Raw genomic sequence first — 23,779 nt, forward strand, 5'->3', positions numbered from 1 at the left:
GCAGGGACAGCCGGCTCAAGACAACCGCAGCCCTCTGTGCGGCGAAGACCAGCGGGCCAAGAGCAAATGCAGGACAGCCCAGCGGGAGGCAAGGAAAGACGGTGACGCTTCTTCCCTCACAGTTCAAGACTCGGTTTAGCCAGGGGCTTGCCCTCACCTCGCTTCCCCGCATGGGAGGCCACAGCACCGCAGCGCGGCTGGCTGGGGCCCAACCTCAGCGCGCCACCGGCGGGAGCAGAGCAGCCGGCCCGCGCCCCCGCCCACCGCGGCCCAGGCCCACAACGGCCCGGTCCGCAGGCGCGGAGGGCACGCGGCCTCCTGCAGGCCGCCCCGGGCGCCCCGGCGGGCAGGTTTTACGCTCTTCCCTCTGCCCAGCTCCCACTGCCAAGTTTCCTTCTGGCTCTTGCAGGCAGCGGCCTCCGCCTCCGGGGCGCCCCCCGCCCGGTCTCGCGCCTGCAGGTGGAGCCCCTCGGCGAGCCCGAGCCGGGGCTCGCGTGCCCAGACTCAGCGCCTTCACCCCGGCGGCGGCCACGGAGCCCACGGGGCCCACGGGGCCCACGGCCGGGCCGGGGCCGGCGCCCTCCGCCTCGCGGCCCCTCCCGGGGGGTGCAGGCGCGTGTCCGGGGCGCCCCGCCGGGAGTGGGGCGCAGCCGTCCGGGCGCTCCCCGCGTGGCCGCTGGCGCCGCGCCCCCCGCGGCGGGGTCCCGGCGGGGCGGCCGGCCCTGCCCGGGGGCGCGGCCCCCCCCCGCCGGCCGCCGGCGGCTCCCCGCGGGCCTGCGGACGCCGCCGGAGCCGCGCCCGGGCCGGGCTCCCCGCGCGCCGCGCCCCGCCCCGCCCCGCCCCGCCCCCGCGCGCCCCGCCCGCCGCCGGCCCGTCGGCCGCCCCGGCGCCGCTCTAGCCCGCGCGCCTCTCGACGCCTCCGCGACGTCATGCCGGCGCGCGCGTCCTTCCGGCCGCCGTCCGCGCGCCGCCGCTCCCTCCGCGGCCCCGGATGCGCCGAGCGGAGGCGCCGCCCGAGCCCGCCGGCCTCGACGCCCGAGCGGGTAGGTGGGCGCGGGCGGGGCTCCGGCGCGGCTGGGGGTCCCCCGCCGCCGCGGCCAGCGCGCCCCGGGCGTCGCGACGGGAACGGGCCGCGGCGGCCGCTCGAGCGCCGGGGGGGGCGGGGCGGGCCGGGGCCGGGCGGGCGGGCGGGCGGGGCGGGCGGGGGCCGCGGCCGGGGCGCGGGGGCGGGGGCCGGGCGGGCCGCGGGGGGCGGGCCGGGGCGGGGAGGCGGGGCGGGGGGCGGCCGCCCGCGGCGCTTTGTTTGGCGCGAGCGCGCGGCGGGCCGCCCCCCGAGCCGGGCCGGGCAACGACGCGCCGGGCGCGCGGCGCCGCCTCTGTCCGCCTCTGTCCGCCGGGCGGGCGCGGGGCGGGGCCTGGGGCGCCGGTCTCCGCCGCGGGAAGTGCCGCCTCCCGGGCCTTTGTTCGCGCGCGGGGCTCCCTCCCGCGGCCGCGCGCCCCCCCCCCCCCGCTCGCGGCCCCCGCCGCCCTCCCGCGCCCCAGACCCGGCCCCCCGCGCGCCCGGCCCGGCTCTCCCGCCCCCGCTGCCCGCTCCTCCTCCCGCGCGTCGCGGGCAGCGCCCTCAGAGCTGGCCCCGGCGCCCGGCTCCAGGGTCGGGCCCTCAGCGTGGCCCTTTGACCCGGGCTCTCGGCCGCCGCTTCCCGCGCCCAGCCCGGTGTCTGCTCGTTTCCAGCCAGGACGCCCTGGTTCCGGCGCGGCGCGCTGTGGACACGCGGGCCGGAGTCGGTTTCTGTTCTGAGCGGAGGGGAGCGTCTTCCCAGGGCCTCGCCCGCCGGCGGCGAGCCTCTCCCTCCCGGGGTGCACCGTCGTGGCTTTAGCTTTTTTGGGTTTAGCGTTTGGACACGTGCGCGATTTCCATGGCAACCCCGGCAGGAAGTGGTTCCTTCGGCCCGGTGCCCTCACGCTGCGCGGTCGCTCGCCCTCAGCCGCGGGCTGTGTCCATCTCCAGGGAGGTCTGCCGGGGCCTCTCGCTGCTTCGCTGTTGCAGCTCCTGCCTCAGTCGTTTCTTGGGGTGGGGCGGGGCGCCAGGCACACACATGGGGATGGACCCGTCCTTCTCTCCAGGACGGCCCCCCAGGACCGACACCTGCCACATGCACATGCGTGAGAGCCTGTGTGTGTGGGGGGGGGGGGTGCAGCATCTCCCGCGGTTGACAAAACCCCCCAGTGGTTCTCACAGAGCCTGTGGCGCTGGTCATGGCAGCAGGATTGGTGTTTCCTGGGAGATGGCCAGGAGAGGAACCCCAAAAAGGGCTGCCTAGGGGACATGGGAAGAAGGTTGAGCGCCCGCAGGGTGTGCTTGTCCGTGTGCCTGGGGAGGGGCCCATCAGCCAGTCCGGGAGACCGTCCTGGCCTTTGCGGCGCCCCCTGGTCTGCCTGCGGCCCTGGCCCGCAAGCGCCACCGCATGGGCCTCCCGGGGCGTTGCCACTTGTCCTAGAGGAGGGGCTTCGGGGACAGCGGGGCCGCACCCCTCTCTGTGCTCCTGGCAGGCGGGCGCTCGGCCTCCCAACGCCCTTCCACTCCCCTTACCCAGCTGGCCGTCTGGAGCCTGCGCCTTCAGGAGCTGGCGAACCTTCTGCTCTGCCCCTCTGGCTCGTGGTGGTGCTTTTTCTTCGGTTAACAGGGTTTTGCACCCTCAGCGCTTGGCTTATGCAGCCTGAGCTGTGGCAGCGCAGGGTCTGGTGGGGGAACACCCTTGTCTCAGCCCCAGATGGGCCGCCGCTCCTCTGCTTTCTGTCCTCTTGGCCACTGGAGGCCGCCATCGCCTTCTGGACTGAATGGGGGGGACCTTTAGGAGATGCAGGAGCGAGCCCCTTGCCTCATGGGCTGCCCGCGCGCCGCCCTGTGCCTCCCAGGACCCCCGTTGACAGGGAGTCGACCGGGGCGGGTTGGGCCGGATGCCCCTTCCCCTCCTGGGGCGCGTGTACTGCTGCGAGCGCTGGCAGAGCTCCACGGGGCAGGGCGATCACTGTGCGCCCCGGCTCTCACGCGGTCCCTTGCTGTGTCCGCCACCTCCTGCCTGTGTCCAGCCGCCTCTGGTGCCTTTCCTGGGGGGCGGATGTCTGTGACTCGGGGAAGCAGTTTGTCAAAGCCCTGGGGCGGGGTCCCTGGGGGAGTGGAGGGAGGTCCTAGAGGGGGGAGGTGCTTTTTGGGGAAAAAGGAGTTTTCACGTGGCTAGACCTGGGGTGTTGGGGTGGCAGAGAAGGTGACGAAGGTCCCGGTGGCCACTGCCTGAGCGCAGCAGGCTTCTGCCTCCGGGCCCGCCTCGCTCACCCCGCTGCCCTCTGCAGGAAGGCGCCCGCCTGCCTGGCCCGCGCGCTTGTCCAGGCCGCTGTGTCCGCTCCTGGAGGATGCCCACCTATCTGTGGCCCATGACGTGTCGGTCTGAAAGGCAGAGGGCGCTAGAGGAGGGGTGGCTGCTCTGTGCCGGTGGAGAGGGAGAGACTGCGGGAGCCGCATCCCGAAGAGCCTCCCATCTGTGCCTCTCCTCCGGCACGGCCCGCCGGCCAACTGTGGGTGCTGCGGGAACGGGCCCCCAGAGTTCTGCCCCCGTCTCTCACCTCTTTTTGCTGGAAACCAGCTTTCTTGGAACTGCCTTCCGCAGGGATCGTCACCCCAGACACCCATGTTCCAGGTGGGCGGAGCTGACAGGGAAGCGGTGGTGCCCCTGCTTTGTCACTCAACGCTGGGGTCGGCGCTTAAGGCAAAAGATGTGTGATTGAGCAGGGTTTTTCAAAACAGAAAGCGAATTTGGTTGAAAAACACATTTGTTCACTTTTTTTTTTTCTTTTTTTAAAGATTTGTTTACTTATTTGTACAAGCGCTGGGCACAGTCAGAAGTGCAGGAGGGTGAGAGGATTCCCCAGAGCCAGAGCGGGGAGCAGAGCAGGCAGAAGGACCGAAGGACACTGCTGAGGGGAGCAGCGGGCGGCAGGAGAGGTCTGCGCGCCATGCGGGATCCTTGCCCGCAGCCAGGGATCGAACCAGCGCTGCAGAGGTTGCGGGCAGCTTCACAGCCCAGTGCTCAACCGCTGCGCCACCAGGGAGGCCCTGTTCATTTTTTTTTTGCAATTCCAAATTCTTCTGCGGTTTCAAATCCCTAGGAGCTGGTCTTTCCTCTGAAAAGCTTAAGCTTGCTGGGCCTCCCTGGTGGCGCAAGGGGTTAAGCACCACACTACGAAGCTCTCCCCAGCCTACAGCACGAGTTCAAGCCCAGCCAGCCAGGGAGCAACCCACATGGCGCAGCAGACCCCTCCTGTCTCCCCGCTGCTCCCCTCAGCAGTGGATTTCAGTGGCTCTGCCTGTTCTGCTCCCCACTCTGTCTCTGGTAGATCTTCTCACCCCCCGCATCTCTGGCCCGTACCCCAGCTCTTGTGTGCATAAATACATCTTTAAAAAAAACAAAAACCTGAGCTTGCTGAGAAGCCACGGAAACACCTTTCTCCTCGAGTCCTGTGTAGCAGTTGCCGTGTCTGCCAGCTGCCTTGTTACCTGCTTTCCCTGCCGTGTGCGAGTCTGCTGTGGCGCTGTCGCCACTCCTCGTGTGCTGCGGGCATGGGGCCGCAGTGCTGCCATCAGACACAGGGTCTAGTGCCCTAGTGGCTCACCCTCCCCTCCCCCTTCCCCCTCCCCCCTCCCCCGTGGTTTTTTTGGCATTCCGTGCCACCGTGGGCCCTGCCTGTCCCGCGGTCCTGGGCCATGCTGGTCGGGGGCACTCGGGTGCATGTGGAGGCGCACGGAGTGTCACTTGCCTCTGCGCCGGCCCTGCGCATGCCTGCGTGTGCGGGTGTGGCTCTCCAGTGTTGCTCACGGTGCGTGGCCTCACGGTGCGTGCACATCCTTGCTGCTCTCCAGGGGCTGCCTCTGCCGTGCTCTCTCCCGGGTTTCCCGAGCCCCTCGTTGGAGGGCGGCGTTCACAGCGCCATGCTGTCTGCTGCTGGGCGTAGCGTGGCAGGGCACCGGGACTGCTCTGTGCGCGTGGTTCCACTCCCGGGAGTGGCGTTCCTCGGCCCCTGCGCCATGGAGTGGCAGGCGCTTCCGGGCCGCCCCCTGGGAAGCGAGGGCTTCCCTGCCCGCCGCCCGCCCGGCTGCTGGGCGGCATCGCCTGTAGCTTGTGTCTGTGAGGAGTTGAGCGTTTCTGACGCCCTCTCCGGCTTGCGCCTCGCGGGGTGACAGCTTTGTCTTCCTCTCCGGGCACTTGACTGTGGTTCGTGGGAAGCCGTGTTCGGGAAGCCCTGCTCCGCCCTGCGGTGTTCTCCCGTGCACTTTTTTTTCTTTCTATGTTGGAAAGGGAGGGACAGGTGTGTCGGGAAAGGGGAAGGGAAGAGAGGGGCCCCACGTCGTCTGGGGCGGCCTGCTGCCTCCTGTGCGCCCGGCGCCTCTGCGGTGGCGCCCTCCGGGGCGAGTGTGTGAGCCTCGCGGCCTCGGTGCTGGAGCTCGGCGGGTGCGCTGGACTCGGAGCGTGTGAGGTAGGAGGTGGGTTGGCCTGCTTCTCCAGGGTTACCGCGCGCTCTCGAATGACCTCTCAGTTGAAAAACACCTCCCTGGCAGCTGGAAACTTCACGGCAGGCTGTCGTTGGGAGGCAGCTTTCTCTTGGGTCTGCAGGTCTTGGCGAGGTACAGCTCTGTGGACCCCACAGAGCCCCTAAATGCTCGCTGGGTGAGCAGTGCTGCGCGGCGCGGGCAGGCACAGGAGGGAAGCAGCCTCACGGGCGAAGGCGCCAGCTCCTCGCAGTTGGCGCCCTGACACTGGGGAGCCTGGCTCTGCCGCTTCCCAGATCCAGTGACTTCCAGCTGGGACTGCGGTGCTTAGGGGTGCGGGTGGGGCCTGCATGCCTCACTGTGGCTGGAGGACCCCGGGATATTTGCCAAGCAGCACGGCAAGGCCTGCCCAGGCTTGACTAGGAAGCAGAGGTGGGTCAGCCCGTCTGGATTTGGACCTGATGCCCGTGATGGCCACAGCCGCCTACTCGGTAGCTGCTCCCCTCACTGGGGTACCCCGCCCTCCCCTGGGGCCCTGGCCGGTCGGGTACCACTGCTTCTCTTGGAAGGAGGCCCCTCGGGGACCCAGCACCGTGGAAGCAGCTGGACTGCGGGGCTTTTTCCCCACGTGTCTCTCCCCGGCACACAGGGAGGCCCCGACTTGCAAGCGTCCACCTGGCTCACCTCAAAATAGACCTCCTCCCACCCCGGCCTCACCTTTCTCCTTCTGAAGACGCTGTCCTTGCGGCTGCTCCACTTCCTCCGTCCTCTGGCTCTCAGCCATTTTGGGTTAGGAGCTCTCTCGAACCCTGGCGCGGGCTCCCAGCGGGTTGGTGGGCCCCAGGGCTGCTCCCGCCTCCCTGTGAGGTGGTAAGACCCCTCATTTGCACACACGGGGGTGCTGTCCCGTGGCTGCTGCCCCCCTCCAGGCCGCCACCCTTAAACCCTCTGACCCTTGACTTCAGAAGCCTCATTCGTTTCGCCTGTCAGTGCTGCTCCTTCATTAGCACTCGCGTGGTCGAGTCCTCTGCTGCGTGGACTTAGGCTGTCCTCCCGCCCTCCGGCCCCCATCCCGCTGCGGAAGCCACACTCCCTCCCTCCGCCTGGCAGAGTGGCACCTGTGGCCCGACGCCCATCCTCCCGCCCCGCTGGTCCCCAGGCACACAGGCCCATGTGCTGGCTGCGTGACCGCTGCTGAGGCAGCAGCGTGTTCTGGGGTGGGGGGAGGCCTTGTCCTTTGAACACGTGGACCCAAGACAGGGCTCCCAGGCCTCGTGTTTCCACATCTGATTTTTCGAGGTGAACCGGTTGCTTCCAAGAGGGCTGCACCTGCTCACGTCCCTCTGCAGCGTAATATGCCTCCTTTCGCCCCGTCCTCCCCAGCCCTTATTGGGGGGCCTGTTTGACCGGCGCCCTCGTGTGGGCCTGAGCTGGGGTCTCGGCCCGATCCCAGCATCTCCCTCAGCTGGTGAGGAGCGCCCGCGCCTGCCAGCCCCTGGGTCTCCTCACAGAGGGTCTGTTCTGTCTGCCCGTACTGATTGGGGTGTTTGTTTTGTTGTCGGTAAGTTGAATAAGTGTTTTGTGTATCTGGGGTATTAATCCTGTGTGTAGCGTGTGAACGTTTTCTCCTACTCAGTGGGATCTCTTTCTCATGTTACGTTTTGCCGTGTGAAAACTTCCTAACTCGAGATCATCCCAGTCGTTTGTTTCTCCTTTTACTTCCCTTCCTGCGGGGGTTGAACTCCCAAAGGCATCTTTACCGCTGCCGTTGTGAGACGTGGCCCCAGTGTTTTCTTCTGTGTGTCTGTTGCAGGTCTGGTATGAGAGTGTTTGATCCACTGAGAACTTACTTTTTTGTGGGGCTGAGCCAGCCCCGTCCGTCTTTCCAGCATCGTTTGTCCCGGCGACCCTGCGGCCCTGCCCGGTGGTCACGGCTCCTTTGTCAGGAGGCTCCACTGCTGCATGCGTGGCTTAGTGTCGGGCCCTGTCAATGTTCCGTGGGCCCACGTGTTTGCGCCACACTGTCTTAGTTACTGTTGCTTTGCTGTGTGGTTTAAAGTCATGCATGCTGATGCCTCCATTTCTCGCCTCTTCTCTCAGGATTGCTTTGGTCACTTGAGGCCTTTTATGGATCCACGTACACTTTAGTGGCAGTTGCAGTGTGTCTGCGTGTCGCTCTTGGTGGAATCTGTATGTTTACTGTATTGGTTCCCCTGTCCCTCAGTGTGGACTGTCCAGCCACCCCCCTTGTGTTGTGACCTTTACCTTTTATTTTTTAAAGATTTATTTACTTAATTGTACCAGAACCAGGGTACAGGCAGGAAGTGTGGGAGGATGAGAGGATTCATTAGAGACAGAGCGGGGAGCAGAACAGGCAGACTGACGAAATACACTGCTGAGGGGAGCGGTGGGCACGGCAGGAGAGGTCTGCGCGCCATGTGGGACCCTCGCCGGCCAGCCGGGATCGAACTGGCGCTGCAGAGGCTGCGGACAGCTCCACAGTGCTGCGCTCAACTGCCTGCGCCACCAGGGGAGGCCTGACCTTTGTCTTTTAAAAGTGGCTTGTGGTTTTCACCGTGAAAGCCCCTTGTCTCCTTAGCTAAGTTAGTTCGTAGGATTTGATTTTTCTTGATGCAATTGTGACTAGAGTTGTTCTCCAAAATTTTTTTTCTGTTTGTTCTTTGCATCTAAAAGCACAACAGGTTTTTGTATGTTGATTTTGTCACCTGACATTTGTCATGTTACTTGATTCTGATGACCCTCTGGTAGGGTCTTTCGGATACCGTGTCATTGTCTGCAGATGGTGGTTTCCCGCCTCTTCCAACCTGAGTTCCTTCTATTTCCTGTTGTCTGGCTACTCAGGCTGAACTCTCTACTACTAATTAAACAAGAGGCGGTGACAGTCTTGTCTTGTCCTTCACGGGAAAGCCTTCCATCGTTCGGTGTTACATCGGCTGTGGGTTTGTGGTGTGTGGCCTTAATTAAGTCCAGGTATGTCCTTCCGATCCCCTCTTGTTTAGACTTTTCATCATAAATGGGCGCTGAGTCTTAGCAAATGCTTCTCCACAACTTTGAGTCTAACCGATTTTTATTTTTCCTTTTGCTAATGTATCCCATTGGCTAGGTGTACTGCGCCATTCTTGCGTCCTCGGGACCCAGCCACGTGGGCTGGCTGCATAGCCCTTGCACTGTGGCGCTGGGCCCGGCTGGCTGGTGTTCCGTGGCCTCTCGCATCAGCATTCTTTGGGACCGCGGGGCTGTGGTTTTCTTGTGCCGTCTTCGTCTGGTTCTGGTTGTTGGGTAATGCTGGCGTCGGAGATGTTAGGGCACATCCCCTCTCCTTGGAGGGTTGGAAGCGCTGCGAGCCAGCTGGGCGTCCATCTTCTGCAAAGGCGCGGTGGAACGTGCTTGTGCGGGCTGCTGGCCCTGGGCGTCTGTGTCAGGGTCTTTTTGTTACGGTCTCAGTTTCCAGGGTCATGCTGCGTTTACTCAGCTCTGCTGTTGCCTCCTGGTGTGGTGAACTGTTGCTTAACTGTGTCCGTTTTGTCAAGGTTCTCGAACTGGTCGAGGTGTAGCTGTTCATTCAGGTTGCCACGCGTTGTCCTGCTTTCTGTGACAGTCCCAGGCCGGCCCTTTCCACGGAAGCAGAGGCCTGCGCTGCTGCTGCTCGGTGCATCTGCACTCAGGTCACATGGCGGAGGCCAGGGGCTGCGAGGCTGAGGGCTTCCTGGTGACTGCTGTGCTTCGCGGGTGTGCGCTCGGCCTGGCTCTCGGGTGCCCGGATGCTGCCCCTCCCCGGCAGCTGGCGCTCAGGGCAGGCCGGACTGGTGGAGGCCTGGGGGCGTGGACAGGCTGGACTTGGCGCTAAGTCCGCGTAGGGCTGGCTGGCGGCCCCTCTCCTCAGGCAGCAGTGCCCTGGGAAGGGCCACCTCCCACCTGCTCTTGGCTTCCTTTCCCGCACAGCCGGAGCTGGTTGCCCCCCCTCCACTGGAAGGGCGTGGGGTGTGCGAGGAACAGCCGGTGGCGCTGCCGAGGTAGCCCTGGTGAGTGGTGATCGCACGCTGACATCTGCCTTTCAGTAACTTGATTTTAACTTTGATTTTTCAGGAGGACATTAAGTTGGATTAAAAAGGGGGGCGATAATGCACCATGGCAACGGTCCTCAGAATGTCCCGCATCCGCTGCAGAGGTCCAGGGCCTTCGTTGGCAGCGAGGAAGAGCAGCAGGCCCACCCAGTGCCACCCCAGTCCCCTGCCACGCCCTTGGCGCCGTCGGCGAGCCCATCTGCACCCCAGTCACCCACTTACCAAGTCCAGCAGCTGATGACTAGGAGTCCTGCGGCGGGGCAGCACGTGAACATCTCCCTGCAGAACGTGGGGCCAGTGGTGGCGGGGAGCCCCCAGGTCACACTCGCCCCTCTGCCGCTCCCCACCCCCACCTCTCCAGGGTTTCAGTTCGGCGGCCAGCAGAAGCGCTTTGAGCACGGATCGCCACCCTACATCCAGGTGACCTCGCCGCTGCCCCAGCAGGTGCAGACTCACAGCCCCACGCAGCCCAGCCCTGGGCCGGCCCTGCAGGGCGGGCGGGCAGGTGCCCCAGGCCCGGGCCTGGGCCTCTGCAGCAGCAGTCCCACGGGGAGCTTCGTGGACACCAGTGTGCTGGTGCGGCAGATCAGCCTGAGCCCGTCCAGCGCCGGGCACTTTGTGTTTCAGGACAGCTCAGGCCTGGCCCAGATGGCGCAGGGCGCCCAGGTCCAGCTGCAGCACTCGGGGGCTCCCCTCGCCGTCCGGGAGCGGAGGCTCTCCCAGCCCCACGCACAGTCTGGAGGGACCGTCCACCACCTGGGGCCCCAGAGCCCTGCCGCCGCAGGGGGCGCCGGCCTGCAGCCCCTGAGCGGCCCAGGCCACATCACCACGACCAGCCTGCCGCCCCAGATCAGCAGCATCATCCAGGGGCAGCTGGTCCAGCCGCAGCCGGTGCTGCCGGGGCCACCGCTCAGCAGACCGCTGCTCTCAGGGGTGGGGGTGGGGGTCGGGGGGACGTCGGCGTTCGGGATGACATCCCCGCCGCCTCCCAGCAGCCCTTCCAGGACAGTGGTGCCCCCCGGGCTCTCTAGCCTCCCCCTCGCGCCTGCGCCGAGCGTGGGGCCGAGAAAGGCTCCCAAGAAGCTGGAGGAGGTGCCCCCGGCCTCGCAGGAGCTGGCGCAGATGCGGAAGCGGTGCCTGGACTACCACCACCGCGAGATGGAGGCGCTCAGGGAGGCCTTCAGGGAGTGTCTGATCGAGCTCTTCTTCCTGCAACACCTCCAAGGCAACATGATGGACTTCCTGGCCTTCAGGAAGAAGCACTGCGCCCCGCTGCAGGCCTACCTCCGGCAGAACGACCTGGACCTGGAGGAGGAGGACGAGGAGGAGGCGCCGGCCGCGGAGGCGGAGAAGGCGGAGGTCATCAACGACGAGGTGAGAGGCGGCTGCGCGGCCGCGGTCTAGGCCTGGCGAGGCGCGCGGGGCCCGGAGCCCGACGCGAGGCCGAGGACCCTTCCGCCCCCCTTCCCCGGGCAGGGCCGCCCGGGCGCTGTGGGCGGTGCAGGTGCGGAGCCGGAGTCTCCTGGGTGCCCAGAGCCGGGCTGCGCCGCCGGCCCCCCAGACGCAGCGCGAAGCCAGAGGCCCGGCTCCGCCCCCTGCTCGCCTCGGCCGCTGTCCACGCCAGCTTTACGCCAGGGCGTTCGCTCTCTGGCCGTTTTCAGTTTCCCATAGTTGCAGGTTCCCGGATGCTCACGGGGCACGTTAGTGACGAGCCTGTCGTCACGGCGGGATGTGTCTGAGAACGTTCTCCGTTTTCAGACGTCATTTTAAATGTCAGGTCGCACTTGCCACTCTCGCTTCTACACAGACCTGTTAGGTGACATTTCGAGTAGACTCTCGCAGGCAGATTTGGGGTGCCTGCAGCGGCGCTTGGCAGCCCCCAGGCGAGCCTCCTCCGCACCCGCGAGGCTCCCTGGCCCTGCGCCTGGGCTCTGCCTGCGGCCCTGCCCGCTGCGCTTCGTGCCTTCGTGTTTGTGGCGTGCACTGTGTCAGCCCCTCTGTCTCACGGCGCTCAGTACCGGGTCCTTGTCCGTCCTCCCCGCAGAGAAAGCAGCCTCGGGAGAACCAAGGCTGGTCTCTCTGCCACGCCGTCCTCCCTGGTATTTATGGGCGTGTCTGTGTGGCTTTCCCATTTTGTGTTCCTCAGCACCCTCGCCAGGATGACCTTTATTTTCCAGAAGGTTGCTAGGATCATTTTGAGGGGCGGCCCGCATGGCCACGCAGCGGGCAGCACGGGTCTCTGTCTGTGCCCATGCTGTGGGGGTGCCCGCCCCGTTTCCTGCCGGCTCAGCCGTCGCCCTCCCGAGCGGCAGGCAGGGCCACGCTGCCCCTGCGCTCAGGCGTTCCTGGGGCTGCCCCGTGCTCACTGTTTCCAAGGTGGCGCCCCTGCCAGCCCACAGTCGAGTTCGCTCGGTAGAGTCAGTTCAGCGTCCAGATACTGGATTTGATGCGAAGACCTTCCATTTTAAAAGCGCAGACGGCAGTGAGCTTTCAGCAGTAAAATTCTAACAGGATTTTGAGCAGTCTTAAAAATTGTTACCTTTTTTTCTCAAAATATTTCCTCTCAGGTAAAGGTTGTGACAGGAAAGGATGGGCAGACTGGTACTCCTGTTGCTATAGCAACCCAGCTTCCGCCAAATGTTTCTGCTGCTTTTTCATCCCAGCAGCAACCATTTCAGGTACTTTTTGATGGTTCTAAAATGTAGTCTCATCCCAGACTTTGCCTTCATCGGATAGTTGACCCTTCAGTTCACTATTTGCTCTTCAGCGTTTTTTTCCCAGAGCCCATTCCTTGTTTTTAAGAAGCGCAAGTCTTCCCGCATAAGCATCGTGAAGTTAAATTGCATGAGTGCGCGGCCACGCGGCCCTGAATGCCTCGCCGGGTCGCCCGCGCGGCGCAGCCTGCATGCCCCCCCCGCTCTGTCCAATGTGTGCCAGGCCCGTGTGCTGCGTTTTACATGTTGGTTCTCTTGTGTCTTCTCTTTGTGTTTCTGAGAACAGTGCAGAACAGAGCAAGAAAAAGAAAGAGATAAGCTGACGGTAACTTGATGCTTTCTGTAGCTAGAAGCACTGACGTGACGGCCTGGAAGCGGCAGGACCTCAGGCCTCTGAGTGGACGTGGCGTGACTGCACACTGGCCATGTTTAACTTGGGGACAGTCAGTCAGTCACGCCGGGAGCCTGACGGTAGCGCTCGAGCCCACTGCCTTGGGGGTGGGGATGGTGTTGGGTTCTGAAAGCGGGATCTTCGTGGTGATTTTTTTTGGGTGTTACTTTCAATCTCCATGAAATTTCAAACGTGTGTGGAAGTGGTGACAAGAAGAAAGCAGAGCTCGCCCCAGAGCCTTTGCCCAGGCGCACAGCTGTTCCCTTTTTGCCCCATTTGCATTGTTTTCATTCTCTCCCCCTGTCATCTTTACACACACACACGCTCACGCTCGCTCTCTCTCCTCTGCCCCCCAACCTCCCCACCAATGTGGCCTGCGGCCTCCGGTAACCACCTACACCCCAGGGTGCGAGCTGGGTGCTGACCTGCCCGCAGTGCCCAGAGTCCACACCTGGAGATTCTCGGCCACACCACACTGGCCGGGACCACGCGCCCATGCACGCCGGGCCTCTCCTGGTGCTGCCTGGGGCTGTGGCACCGGGTCTCTGGCCCTGTGGGGCCGGCCCCACAGTCTCGGGACCTCCTGTCCTCGCGGCACCAGCCGTTGCGGGCGGGACCCCCTTTGATGCTGTGGTGTCGGACGCGCTGCAGGCCCCTGCTTCGGAGTGGTCCCGTGGCGCCGGCCCCGCTGTGGGTGCCGGGCGGTGAGGCCGGGCCCCAGCCGGTGGGGTGGGCGCTGCGGCCAGTGCTGGGCGCGCTTTCCTGCTGCGGGTGGTAAGTCCCAGAGATGAGACTCCGGGACCGTGTGGACATCTTGGTCCTCCAGGGACTTTCCACCTAACCCTTGCCCCGCTGCCGGGCCCCGAGGCGCTGAGTCTGCAGACCCGTTGTCCCCCGGGCGTGCTGCCTGCCGGGCTGCGGTGGCTGCTCTCCTGCCCGCACGCCTGTGCGCACGCGTGCCCTTCCTCGTGCTCGTCCTGCCGCTGCCCGCTCGGTGCAACTAACCTGTTCCCTGCGGTTGCGCTTTCTGCCCGGCGCTCGGGCTCGGTGGACGCCGGTGCGTGAGCACCACCCGCGGCCGCGTCGCCTCTTCAGTCTGCCTGTCGCCCGCTTGACCGGCACTTCTGGGCCCCCAGGGCGTCGCCTCCCCGGCGTCTGTTTCTGCCGTCACCGAGCGGTGTCCTCTGCTGGGCAGTCGGGTCAGCCGTTGTCCCTTGGAGACCGTGCGGCCGGTTTCTGGCTTGGGCCCTGCGGAGTGAAGGTGCGGGGAGGGTCGCGCCGGTTTCGCGTGAGCGCTGGGGCTCACCCGTGCGTGATGCGCCGGCCGGCGGCGTCATGCTGGGGGATGTCCCCCCTCATGGGGCTTGGCGGGAAGGCCAGGCTCCCGGTGGCCGCCTGCGGGCGTGTGCGGGGCTCGTCCTGCCCTCCGCGCCCCTCGCCTGGCCGTGCCACCGTTCCGGCCCGTGGCCCTTGCGTTTCCACTGGGTTGCTTCATCGCCGTCCGCTCAGGGATCGCACTGGTAAATATTTCCCTTCCCGGCCATGGCTTGTTTTCCCTTCTTTTGATACTGTCTTTCACAGAAGGAGAGTTTAAAATTTTTACCGTCTGACCTCTCAGATTTTTTTATTGTAGATTGTGCTCTTGCCTTCACACCCGAGAACTCTGCTTATCCCGAGGCCACCAGGTCCTCGTTCTGTTCTCTAGAAGCGTCTAGTTTTGGGTTTCACATTGCGATCGCGCACGGGGTTGCTTGCGAGGGAAGCTCTGTGAACGTGGCAACCCTGAGGGGTTTGCGTCTTTGCCCGTTGATGCCAGTTAGTTGTCCAGCGCCGTTCTTAAATGACTGTCCTGCGTCCATTGAATGGGCTCTGCGGTGGCCCCGTGTGGGGCCTCCCCAGCCTGCGTGTCTGTCTGCCTGCTGCGGCCACGCAGGCTTGGGGTGCCTCTGGAGCCCACCCTCTGAGCGCCTGGACTGTTCACTCTTGAAATTGACTTGGTCGTTCTAGCACCTTGCCCTTCAGGCGGGTTTGAGAGCCGCTTGCTGACAGCTGCAGAGCCCCGCAGAGCTGCTGGGGTGGACCGAGGCCCTGCGCTCAGGGCGATGTCCTGCCCCCAGCCAGCCACCCGTCACGGATGTGGCGGGTTTCCTGTGGCTGGTTTCCCGGTGTTTTGTAATTTCGAGCGTGGCATTTCTGCACGTCTTGTTAGGTTTATCCCCATGTGCTCCCCTTTCCTGCGGGCATCAGTGGCGCTGTGAAACACCCGGCTGCCCTGCAGGCGCGCGGGAATGCGCTGGATTCTTTGGATCTCTCTTTTGCAACCTTGCTAAGCTCGTTTATTAGGAGTTTTTTCGCACAGATTCCATGGGACTCTAGAGAAACATTTGTGCAAGGAGAACAAGATACAGTTTTTTACTTCTGTGCTTTTTACTTTTTTTTTTTTTTTGGCCTCACTGCGCTGGCCCGGTCTTCGGGCGTGATGCGGAAGAGCGGTGGGGGGAACAGCATTCTCGGCCCTCAGGAGGTCAGGGTGAAAGCAGTAAGAGGCTTGCTGAGGATTTTGTAGAAGTCTTTTATTTATTTTTTTAAGGTTTATTTTTTATTTATTTATGCATACAAGGGTGAATCCCCTCACCCCAGGCCAGAGGTCGGAGGGGTGAGGGGATTCACCAGAGACAGAGTAGGGAGCAGAACAGGTGGATTCACACACTGCTGGGGGGAGCAGCGGGGAGACAGGAGAGGTCTGCTGCGCCATGTGGGCAGCTCCCTGGACGGAGATCAAACTCGTGCTGCAGAGGCTGCAGGCAGCTCGATAGCGCTGCTAGCCCTTGCGCCACCAGGGAGGCCTCTGGACGTCTTCTATCACGTTAAGGAGCTTTCTTTGTTCCTATACTATGAGTGGCTTGTTCGTTGCTGTTTTTGTGTCTGTGCACGTGGTCTTTGGTGTGTGGAAGGGGGCATCCTGTCACGTGGAGGTGCAGTTTATTAAAAGGAACATCCTTCATTCCCTCCCACGTCCCCACCCCCCACCTCCCGCCGTCTTGCTTATGTTGATGCTCAGGTTTGCTGTGATCACACCCGTGGAGCCCCTGCGCTGGCTCTCGTGTCCTCTGGCCCTGTCTCTCTGAGCACCCTCGCTGTCTGGCACTGGTCCCAGCGCAGGAATCAGTCAGTCTCCCGGGAATCTTGGCACAGAGTAACCATCTGAACCTGATATGTGCGTGCAGTTGAGGAAAAGATTTCTTAAACTGGATGTTGTCAGAGGTTGGTTAGTGGGGTGTTTCTGCTGTCACAGCACAGAGGGATGGGTGCAGAGTGTGTGACAGTCCCCACTGACGAGTGTTTCCCAGTCACTGGCACAGGAGGCCGCAGGCTACTCGCCGAGACGCCGCTGCGCAGGGCACGCCGCCCCGTCCACCTGCACACGCAGCAGGGGGCACAGAATCTGTAGGTGCAGGTCACCCACTTTGCTCAGCACGAGCTTGGGGACACTTGTGGCCTCCGTTCCAGTTTTTCAATACGATGAGAAGAGAGCAAGGGCACCCCTGGACCTGCACCCCTCTGGGACGGGTCGTCCTGGGCACCAGCAACCACTTGCCTGCTGCTTCGGCAGCTTTGTCTGTGACGGCCCCGGGCTGGAGGGAGCCAGACGCTCGTGGGCTGTGGTTCCCACATAGAGACCGTGCCCAGGAGCGGCCCCAACACCCACCCAGACATGGGCCTCAGCAGCACCTCTTGGGGTAGGAAGCCACAGGGGAGCACAGCTGCACTGTAGAGCATGGGGGGGGGGCGGCCAACAACCCTGGTGGAGGGGAGGGCAGCTGGCAGGCAGGGGTGGGCGTGGGCACGTGTGCGGGTTCGCCTGTAACCCGGCACAGTTTCCAGGACGCAGACCTGCCACGCATCAGCAGACGGGACCTGGCGTCCACCGTCGGCAGGTGGACAGTACGTGCAGAGAGCCGCAGGCGCCCGTGGGGCCGGCCCAGCCCCGTACCTGGGTCTGCGTCCTCCCACTCCGCTTTGGACATGTTCTCATGAAAAATTTTGAACAGAGACGAACAGCGTGCTCGGTAAGCACCTGTTGCCCTCTCAGTGCCGTGGTGTCGTTCACTGTGCTTGTTTTTTAGCCTGCTCGTGTTTTGAAAGGATAGGCCAGTTGGAGAAGGCGGGGAGGGGCGCCCAGAGGTGCGGGCAGGAGGCCGCAGGGCTGCGCTGGCTTCGTGCTGGCACCTTCCCAGCAGACGCTTGAGGGGGAACCAAGGCCTCTGAAGATCGCAGGCGTCAGAGGAAACGTGAAAATGGAGTCTGTCAAAGAGTTGAAATGAAAAATCATTTTGTTTTTTGGGGGGGACCGCGATGAGTTTTACTCCTGACAGCCGGTGGCAGTATTTTGAGGGGGCTGCGTGAAACCGCGGGAGGGCCGGTGCAGGGGGCCCCGCCGGGCTGGGGCTCGTGCACAGAGGGGCTGCGCGAGCCTTCTGTGGAGAGGGTGGGCCCTTGTGCTCACGGTGCGCATGGAAAAGGCTATTTCATTCACCTTTAAAGGCTCCCGATTTAAGGACAAGCTCTTGATAGCGCATCGTGTTGAGAAACCAGAACGCAGCACCCCGTGGTCCTGGCTCGGGCCGCGGCTGCTGTTCTGGGGCCTGGGCGGCTCCACTCTGGCCTGCTGGTCTCAGACACCTTCTCGGGAGCCGTCTGCCCTCTGCAGCCAGTTCGAGGACCTTAGGACAAACGGGTCTTTGCTGACGGACGCCGACGTCCAGATCCTCTGCGTGTGTGGGTTTTGCTTCAGGCCGCCCCTGGAGGCTCGGAGGTGCTGCGTGAGCGCAGTTGCTGTCTGCACACCCCCAGTGAGGGTCACGTTAGCCCAAGCGCCCTGTCCCGTGCCCTGTCCAGCTCGCTCTTTCTTCCCCATCGCACGTGGTGTCTGTGCTGGCGGTTCACCATCCGCGGCGGGCGGCCCAGCCAGGGGCAGGCGGCAGTCTGGACGGCGCGCGGTCCACTCGGGCTGCCTCCCTCCAGATTGAGCCTGGGGCCTCCATTGCAGTCACCTGCTGGCGAGTCCTCCGCCGGCGTCAGGCAGGGCAGCGCGTCACCCCGGCCAGTCCCAGCCTCCAGGGGTGGCGCGCACTGCGCTGGCTGGTTCTGGCTACTTCAGCTGGGCAGCCTCACCCTGGTGACTGCCCAGTCCCTGCCGCCCTTACCGCGTCCTCCAGCATGACATTAGTCGCTTCCTCTTTTAGGCCTTCTTCTTTTTTTAATTTGAAAGGGCAGGTTTATCCGAAAGGGGAGGGGAGGGAGGGCGCTGCAGACGCCGAGCGACGAGCTGCCCCGAGAGGGCAGGTTTGCCAAGAGGCTGCACAGACCCAGGGGCTGGCTGCCGGCCCAACCTTCTGAATGGCCCTTCGGTGGGCTGCATCCCTGGTTCCCTCAGCTCTTCTCTTCCTGGTGGTGTCTCTAGACTCCCTGCACATCACGTCACACCTTCTGTCGGTGAATTCTTCCTGATCACGTCTCTCTGAGAGGGGCCAGAACTCAGTGCCATGCAGCTCGACTGGGACTTGGTTCCCGTCATAGAGCAGCCTCTACTCTGAGTGCTTTTTTCTTTATGAGGAGCTTTAATAAATGATTGCGGGGGCCTCCCCTGGTGGCGCAGCGGGTTGAGTGCAGCACTGTGGAGCTGTCCGCAGCCTCTGCAGCGCGGTTTCAACTCCCGGCCGGCCGGGGAGCTACCCACATGGTGCGGCAGACCTCTCCTGTCTCCCCGCTGCTCCCCTCAGCAGTGGGTTTCGGCCAGTCTGCCTGTTCTGTTCCCCGCTCTGTCTCTGGTGAGTCTTCTCACTCCCCCCACCCCCCCCACACACACATCTGGTCTGTACCCCAGCTCTAGTATAAATAAATAAATCTTAAATAAATAAATGGTTGCAGATGAAATTGTATTTTAAGGTGACATCTTCCTTCGACGTGCTCGTGGGAGCAGAAGTCAGCGTCTGTCTGTCACGGGTGGGGCCCCTCTGCTGGTCCTGACGAGGACCTGTGTTGCTGACGTCGTCTGCTGGGCCAGGCGCCCGCGCGGACGGCCGGGCTTCACGCACCTTTCTGTTGCAAAGGCTCTGTTCTCCTCGGGGTGGGGCCCTCAGGCCTGCCCTGAGCGTGTGTTCTTGTGAGGCTGGTCCTCCCACGTGCCCTCTCCGGACACAGACCTCGCAGCTCTCTCCGGAGCCCGCTCTCCCGGTACTTTCTCTGACTCACCGTGGGTTGTCATCGGGATTTCCTCTTGGCCCTCGTGACCACGTGCGTCTTTACACCCTGGGCATGCTCCTCAGCTGCCGCGAAGCCCTTGCTGCTGGCCCCCGGCTGGGCCACCAGGCCGCTGCTGAGGACAGTGCAGACCTTGTTTCTTTGTGTTCTGGGGCGATTTTGAATTGGGTTTCGGACACTGGAGGCCAGGCGGTGGGGACCATGGGCTGCTGCTCTCCTCTGGAGAGCACTGATTGTTGTGCGCCCACGTGAGTTGGCTCAGTCGAGCCCGCAGCACCCGTGGTGCGTTGACCCTGGAGCCTGCGCGTGGCTGGGGCAGGTGGGGGCGCAGCGAGCCCGCCGTGTGCTTCGGCGAGTTCTCTTCTCTTCTTCTGAGTGGTTGGCCTGCTCCCTCCCGGCGACTCTGGTGAGACTCTGCTGGTAGGAGCAGCCCAGATGAGGCAGGCGCCTGAGGCCAGGCCTCGCCAGGTCCCACCCCCTCGAGCAGGTATCGGCTCTTCCTATAACCGCCGGCTGTGGCCTTTTTATACTTGTCCAGCTTTTTTTTTTTTAAATCCAGTAGGACATGCTTGACCATTCTTGCATGCAGAGTGCTTTATCAATTTCTTCTATTAAAATCCTCCTTTTTTTGGTGTTTATAACTGCTGCATGGTCGCCGTGGAACATGTGGACACTAGAAACACGCGCACACGGACACAAGTCACCTGGGACCCTGTCCCGAGACCAGCACGTCACTCGCTCTGTTCTCGTCACTCTCTCCCCTTCCTCCCGCTCCCTCTGTCCACACCTGCCTCCCTCCTTTCCCATCTTTGTTAAATGTGAATGGGGGTGCTCGTTCTCCCTTTCAGTTAGCTAAGCCCCTTCCCCTTCTGAGGCACCGCCGTGGCTTGGCCGGCACGGTGGTGTCATGTCCATCCTGGGGCCTGTGCTCGAGCTGCCCTCCTGAGCAGACACTGCGTGGCAGCTCTTATGCCTGGAGAACACTGCTCTGGTGCAGCGGCCGCAGCCGAGTCCCGTAGAGCCAGCGCTGAGCTGAGCACCCCCCAAGCGTGCTGCGGCACAGTGCAGGGCAGAGGCCGGTCCCCTGCCTCCGGCCCTTCTGACCAGTAGCTTCTCACCACGCATGACCGGGGATGGCCCGCCTCTCTGTGCCATGTGGGGTGCTGACACTTGGGGATCCAGAGAGGGGTTGTTTTTAATTGGGGTTTAGCATCATTTTCCAGCAGGATGACTAACCCTCCTTTGTACCCAGTTCTCTGCCTTCTGGTAAGTGGTGAGTGGCTGGCAGCAGGCTCAGCAGCACCTGAGCCTCGATGTGGCCAGAGCTCGGGCCCCTGCGCTGGTCCGCGCGCATAGCCACATAGTGTCTGAGGGACTGTAGGTGTGCATTGCTCAGAAATTTCATTTAAAACCAGAAAAATATCTTTCCAATTCCCTTACCCTTCCAGAGGTAAGTTAGAGCTTCACTTCCTGTGTGTAGTGCACGTTCTGACGGTGTGCCCGCCGCCAGGGTGCTGCCTTCTCTCGTGGAAGGAAGGAGGTTGGTGTTTGGGCTGATTGGGTGGGTTTGGCTCCTGTTCATGCTCATAATGCACTTAGGTTATCAGAATCTCATTTTCTTTCCAGCAGCAAGCCCTCCCAGGAGCCCTGGTGGCGGGGGCCACGGGTGCAGTAGAAACGGACCCCTTTAAGAGGCAGCCGGCAGGTCCCCCGGCAGGTATGTCGTGGCCCCGGGGTGCCATCTCGCTTGGCTGGGCTTAGTTTCTTCTCCTTTAAGCTTCGCTTTTCTTCTGGGTGTCAGCCGAAGAGAGCGTTACGTCAGGCTCGGAGTCTTGAAGTCAGAGGTTTGTCCGTTGGGTGGGGGATGGGGGTGTTTTATTTTGACCCCCTGTGCGTTTGCAGGCTGTGTATGCTGGCATGCTCACGTGGGACACCCTCTGCTCTGTCTAGTCGTCGTTCATTTTTCAGTCAGACTGAATTCTTTCTTCAAATTATAAACGACACACGTTTAATGTAAAAGATTCAAACAGCCCAGAAGGGTAGATAGAAGTCAGTGTACCCCTGTTTGGGGGTTACCTGCCCTCTCCCTGGCCACAGAGCTGGCTGTTACTAACGTGTGTTTTCAGGGTCCGTCTTCTCCACACACAAGCATTGCTCCGTGTTATTCTGAAAAAGTTAAATTTTGATCACATGCACATTTTTTGTGTTTCTGAAACAGTGACTTGTTAGGCGCCTTCCGAGCACAGGCCTTGCTCTTTTTTTTTTTTAAGTTTTTTTTTTTTTTTTAAATTTTATTTATTTTACGCAAGAAACCAGGGTACAGGCCAGATGTGCAGGAGGGCGAGAGGATTTACTAGAGACAGAGCGGGGAACAGAACAGGCAGACTGACAAAATACACTGCTGAGGGGAGCAGCGGGCGCGACAGGAGAGGTCTGCTGCACCATGTGGGATTCTCGGCGGCCAACCGGGATCAAACTGGCTCTGTAGAGGCTGCGGACAGCTCCACAGCGCCGTGCTCAATCGCCTGCGCCACCAGGGGAGGCCCAAGCCTTGCTCTTTTTGACAGCTGCCGTGTTGCTCCTGCTCGAGCAGCCGCTTTATGTGTTTATTCACCAGACTTTTGCGTTGGTTTATCAGCGCCCCTTGTTCTGTAATAATAGGCACAAGCTAGATTGGATATGTTTTCATGGGTAGCATTTCCCACAGATGACCGGCACCAGCGTGCTAGTCTGTCCTGAAGGACAGCTTCCTAGAGACGCACGCGCTAGTGGTGGTAGGAGGGTAGGGCCCTTTTTCACACCAGGCGGCACTTTCTGCTTCTCTCCCTTTTTGGCCTTTTTATTAAGCATGGTCAAGCCTTTAGTCTTTGCTGGTCTCGTGAAAGATTAAGACTTCTGATGTGGTTATATCAGTGCTGAGCAAGGCCACAATGTCTTTGCAGTCTGTGGGCACAGGGAGGTGCCCTGAGGGTGCTGCTCGGCCGCTGCTCCTTGGGGTGAGGCTGCTGTGGGTCGGCTCTCCGCCCTGGCTGCCCGTGCGAGGTGCTACTTGTGCTTTGCCTTTTATGACACCTTTTCTTATGTTCGCAAGTTGTTAGTGTGAATGTATTTTTAAAAAAAATATATCAGCCTTAACCTTTCAAGGCTTCTGGATTTTGACTCACACACAGAAGGGCATCCCTGGTCAAAGACTGTGAAAACTCACATTTTCTCTATGATTTTTGTGGTTTCATTTTCCCATCAAATTACCCCTTTTCTGAAAATTATTGCAGAGCCGCCTAAGAGACCTCGACTTGAAGTGGGCCACCAAGGCGTGGTTCTGCAGCACCCGGGGGTGAGCACAGGCGTCCCTCTCCAGCAGTTGATGCCAACAGTCCAAGGTAATACGAGGGCCAGCTCCACTCTGGCTCGCGGGCAGGGAGTGTGTCAAGTCCTGGAAGCCGGAGTCCCAGGGTGCGGTTGCAGGAGGGTGTCTGGTTGGCCTTCTGGAGGCAGGGATCTCTCCTTGCCCCAGCTGGTGTGGGCTCCAGATTCCGAGAGATGCACCAGCGCACGTCTCTCTTGCCCAGAGCTTTCCAAGCCCCGCCTCCTGGGTTTCTGAGTCACCCTGTTGAGGAGGGCCCCTCTGTCCAGCACACAACTTCCCGAGGACAGCCTGTAGGAGAGCCCCTTTTCTGCCCTCGCGTGCTCGTCGACAGGTGTAGCTGGGCTGGGTGGTATGATGGCGGCCCGCGCCGAGTGCAGGCCTGGGCTCCGCTTCTTCCTTTTTTTTTTTTTTTTTTTTTTAAATATTTACTTATTTATACAAGCGCTGGGTACAGTCAGAAGTGTGGGAGGGTGAGAGAATTCACCAGAGCCAGAGCGGGGAGCAGAACAGGCAGACTGATGAAATACACTGCTACGCCATATGGGACCCTCGCCGGCGGCCGGGGATCGAATCGGCGCTGCAGAGGCTGCGGACAGCTTCACAGCCCAGCGCTCAACCGCTGCGCCACCAGGGGAGGGCCTTGGGATCCGCTTCTTGCTGGGTGGGCGCCCGGGCTCTGTGGTCCAGCGCCGGCGGTGTCCCCTCTCTTGCAGGAGGAATGCCTCCCGCCCCGCAGGCCGCGCAGCTGCTGGGGCAGAAGCAGAGTCAGCAGCAGTATGACCCATCCACCGGGCCACCGGTGCAGAACGCAGCCAGTCTGCACACCCCACCTCCCCAGCTCCCCAGCAGGCTGCCCCCTGCTGGCCTCCCTGCTGCCCCCCTCACGGCCACGCTGCAGTTCTCACAGCCACCGCAGATGGGGGAACCCCCTCCGCAGCTCCATATCCCAGTGAAGACGCAGCCACCTCAAGCCTCTGTCTCTGCGCCCCCCACCAGCCAGCTCCCCACCCCTCCTGCACAGCCCACCGCGCTGGCCCACCATGGCCCAGTCCCCGGGAAGGCCCAGCTGCAGAGCCTACAGCTGCCATCCCAGCCCCAGGTACTGGGCACATGTGCTGTTTGGGGGCTGGGAGTGGAGGGAGGGCCGTGGCTGCCCGTGGTCCAGGCAGCGGTGGCTGCCAACTCCGGCTCTGGCCCAGGCACCATCCCCAGAGAAGCCCAGCACGCGCTCCTCCCTGCTGGCCCCATGCGGCCAAGGTGCGTTGCCCATCCCCACGCGAGGGTGGGCCCCGCTCGCCTGTGGCCCCTCCGCGTCCCGGTGTGTGGACAGTGAGCCATGGATGGCGAGGGGCTCGACCGTGGAGGGGTGCTGATAACCCCTTCTCCGCCAGTGGTTAAATTTATGCAGCAAACTGC

General features: G+C 62.6%; 1 protein-coding gene across 4 annotated transcripts in view; it reads left to right on the top strand.

Annotated features, from left to right (window-relative positions):
* Positions 1-992: 992 nt before the first annotated feature.
* EP400 (E1A binding protein p400) overlaps positions 993-23,779 on the top strand; it is a 62,880-nt gene continuing 40,093 nt past the window's right edge. Inside the window, exons 1-5 of one of the 4 annotated variants that reach the window (XM_037511345.1) lie at positions 993-1,043; positions 9,650-11,001; positions 20,623-20,713; positions 22,269-22,376; positions 23,077-23,462. In XM_037511345.1, coding sequence (XP_037367242.1) covers positions 9,685-11,001; positions 20,623-20,713; positions 22,269-22,376; positions 23,077-23,462 — 1,902 coding nt within the window. In that variant the 5' untranslated portion in view covers positions 993-1,043; positions 9,650-9,684. Of the gene's footprint in view, positions 1,044-9,649; positions 11,002-12,194; positions 12,306-20,622; positions 20,714-22,268; positions 22,377-23,076; positions 23,463-23,779 lie in introns of those variants that run through there. The other 3 variants (XM_037511347.1, XM_037511348.2, XM_037511349.2) reach the window with 3 other exon arrangements.

The sequence above is a fragment of the Talpa occidentalis genome, unplaced genomic scaffold (genome assembly GCF_014898055.3).
Source record: "Talpa occidentalis isolate TD23 unplaced genomic scaffold, MPIMG_talOcc4v2.1 talOcc4.14, whole genome shotgun sequence".
Classification (NCBI taxonomy): domain Eukaryota; kingdom Metazoa; phylum Chordata; class Mammalia; order Eulipotyphla; family Talpidae; genus Talpa; species Talpa occidentalis.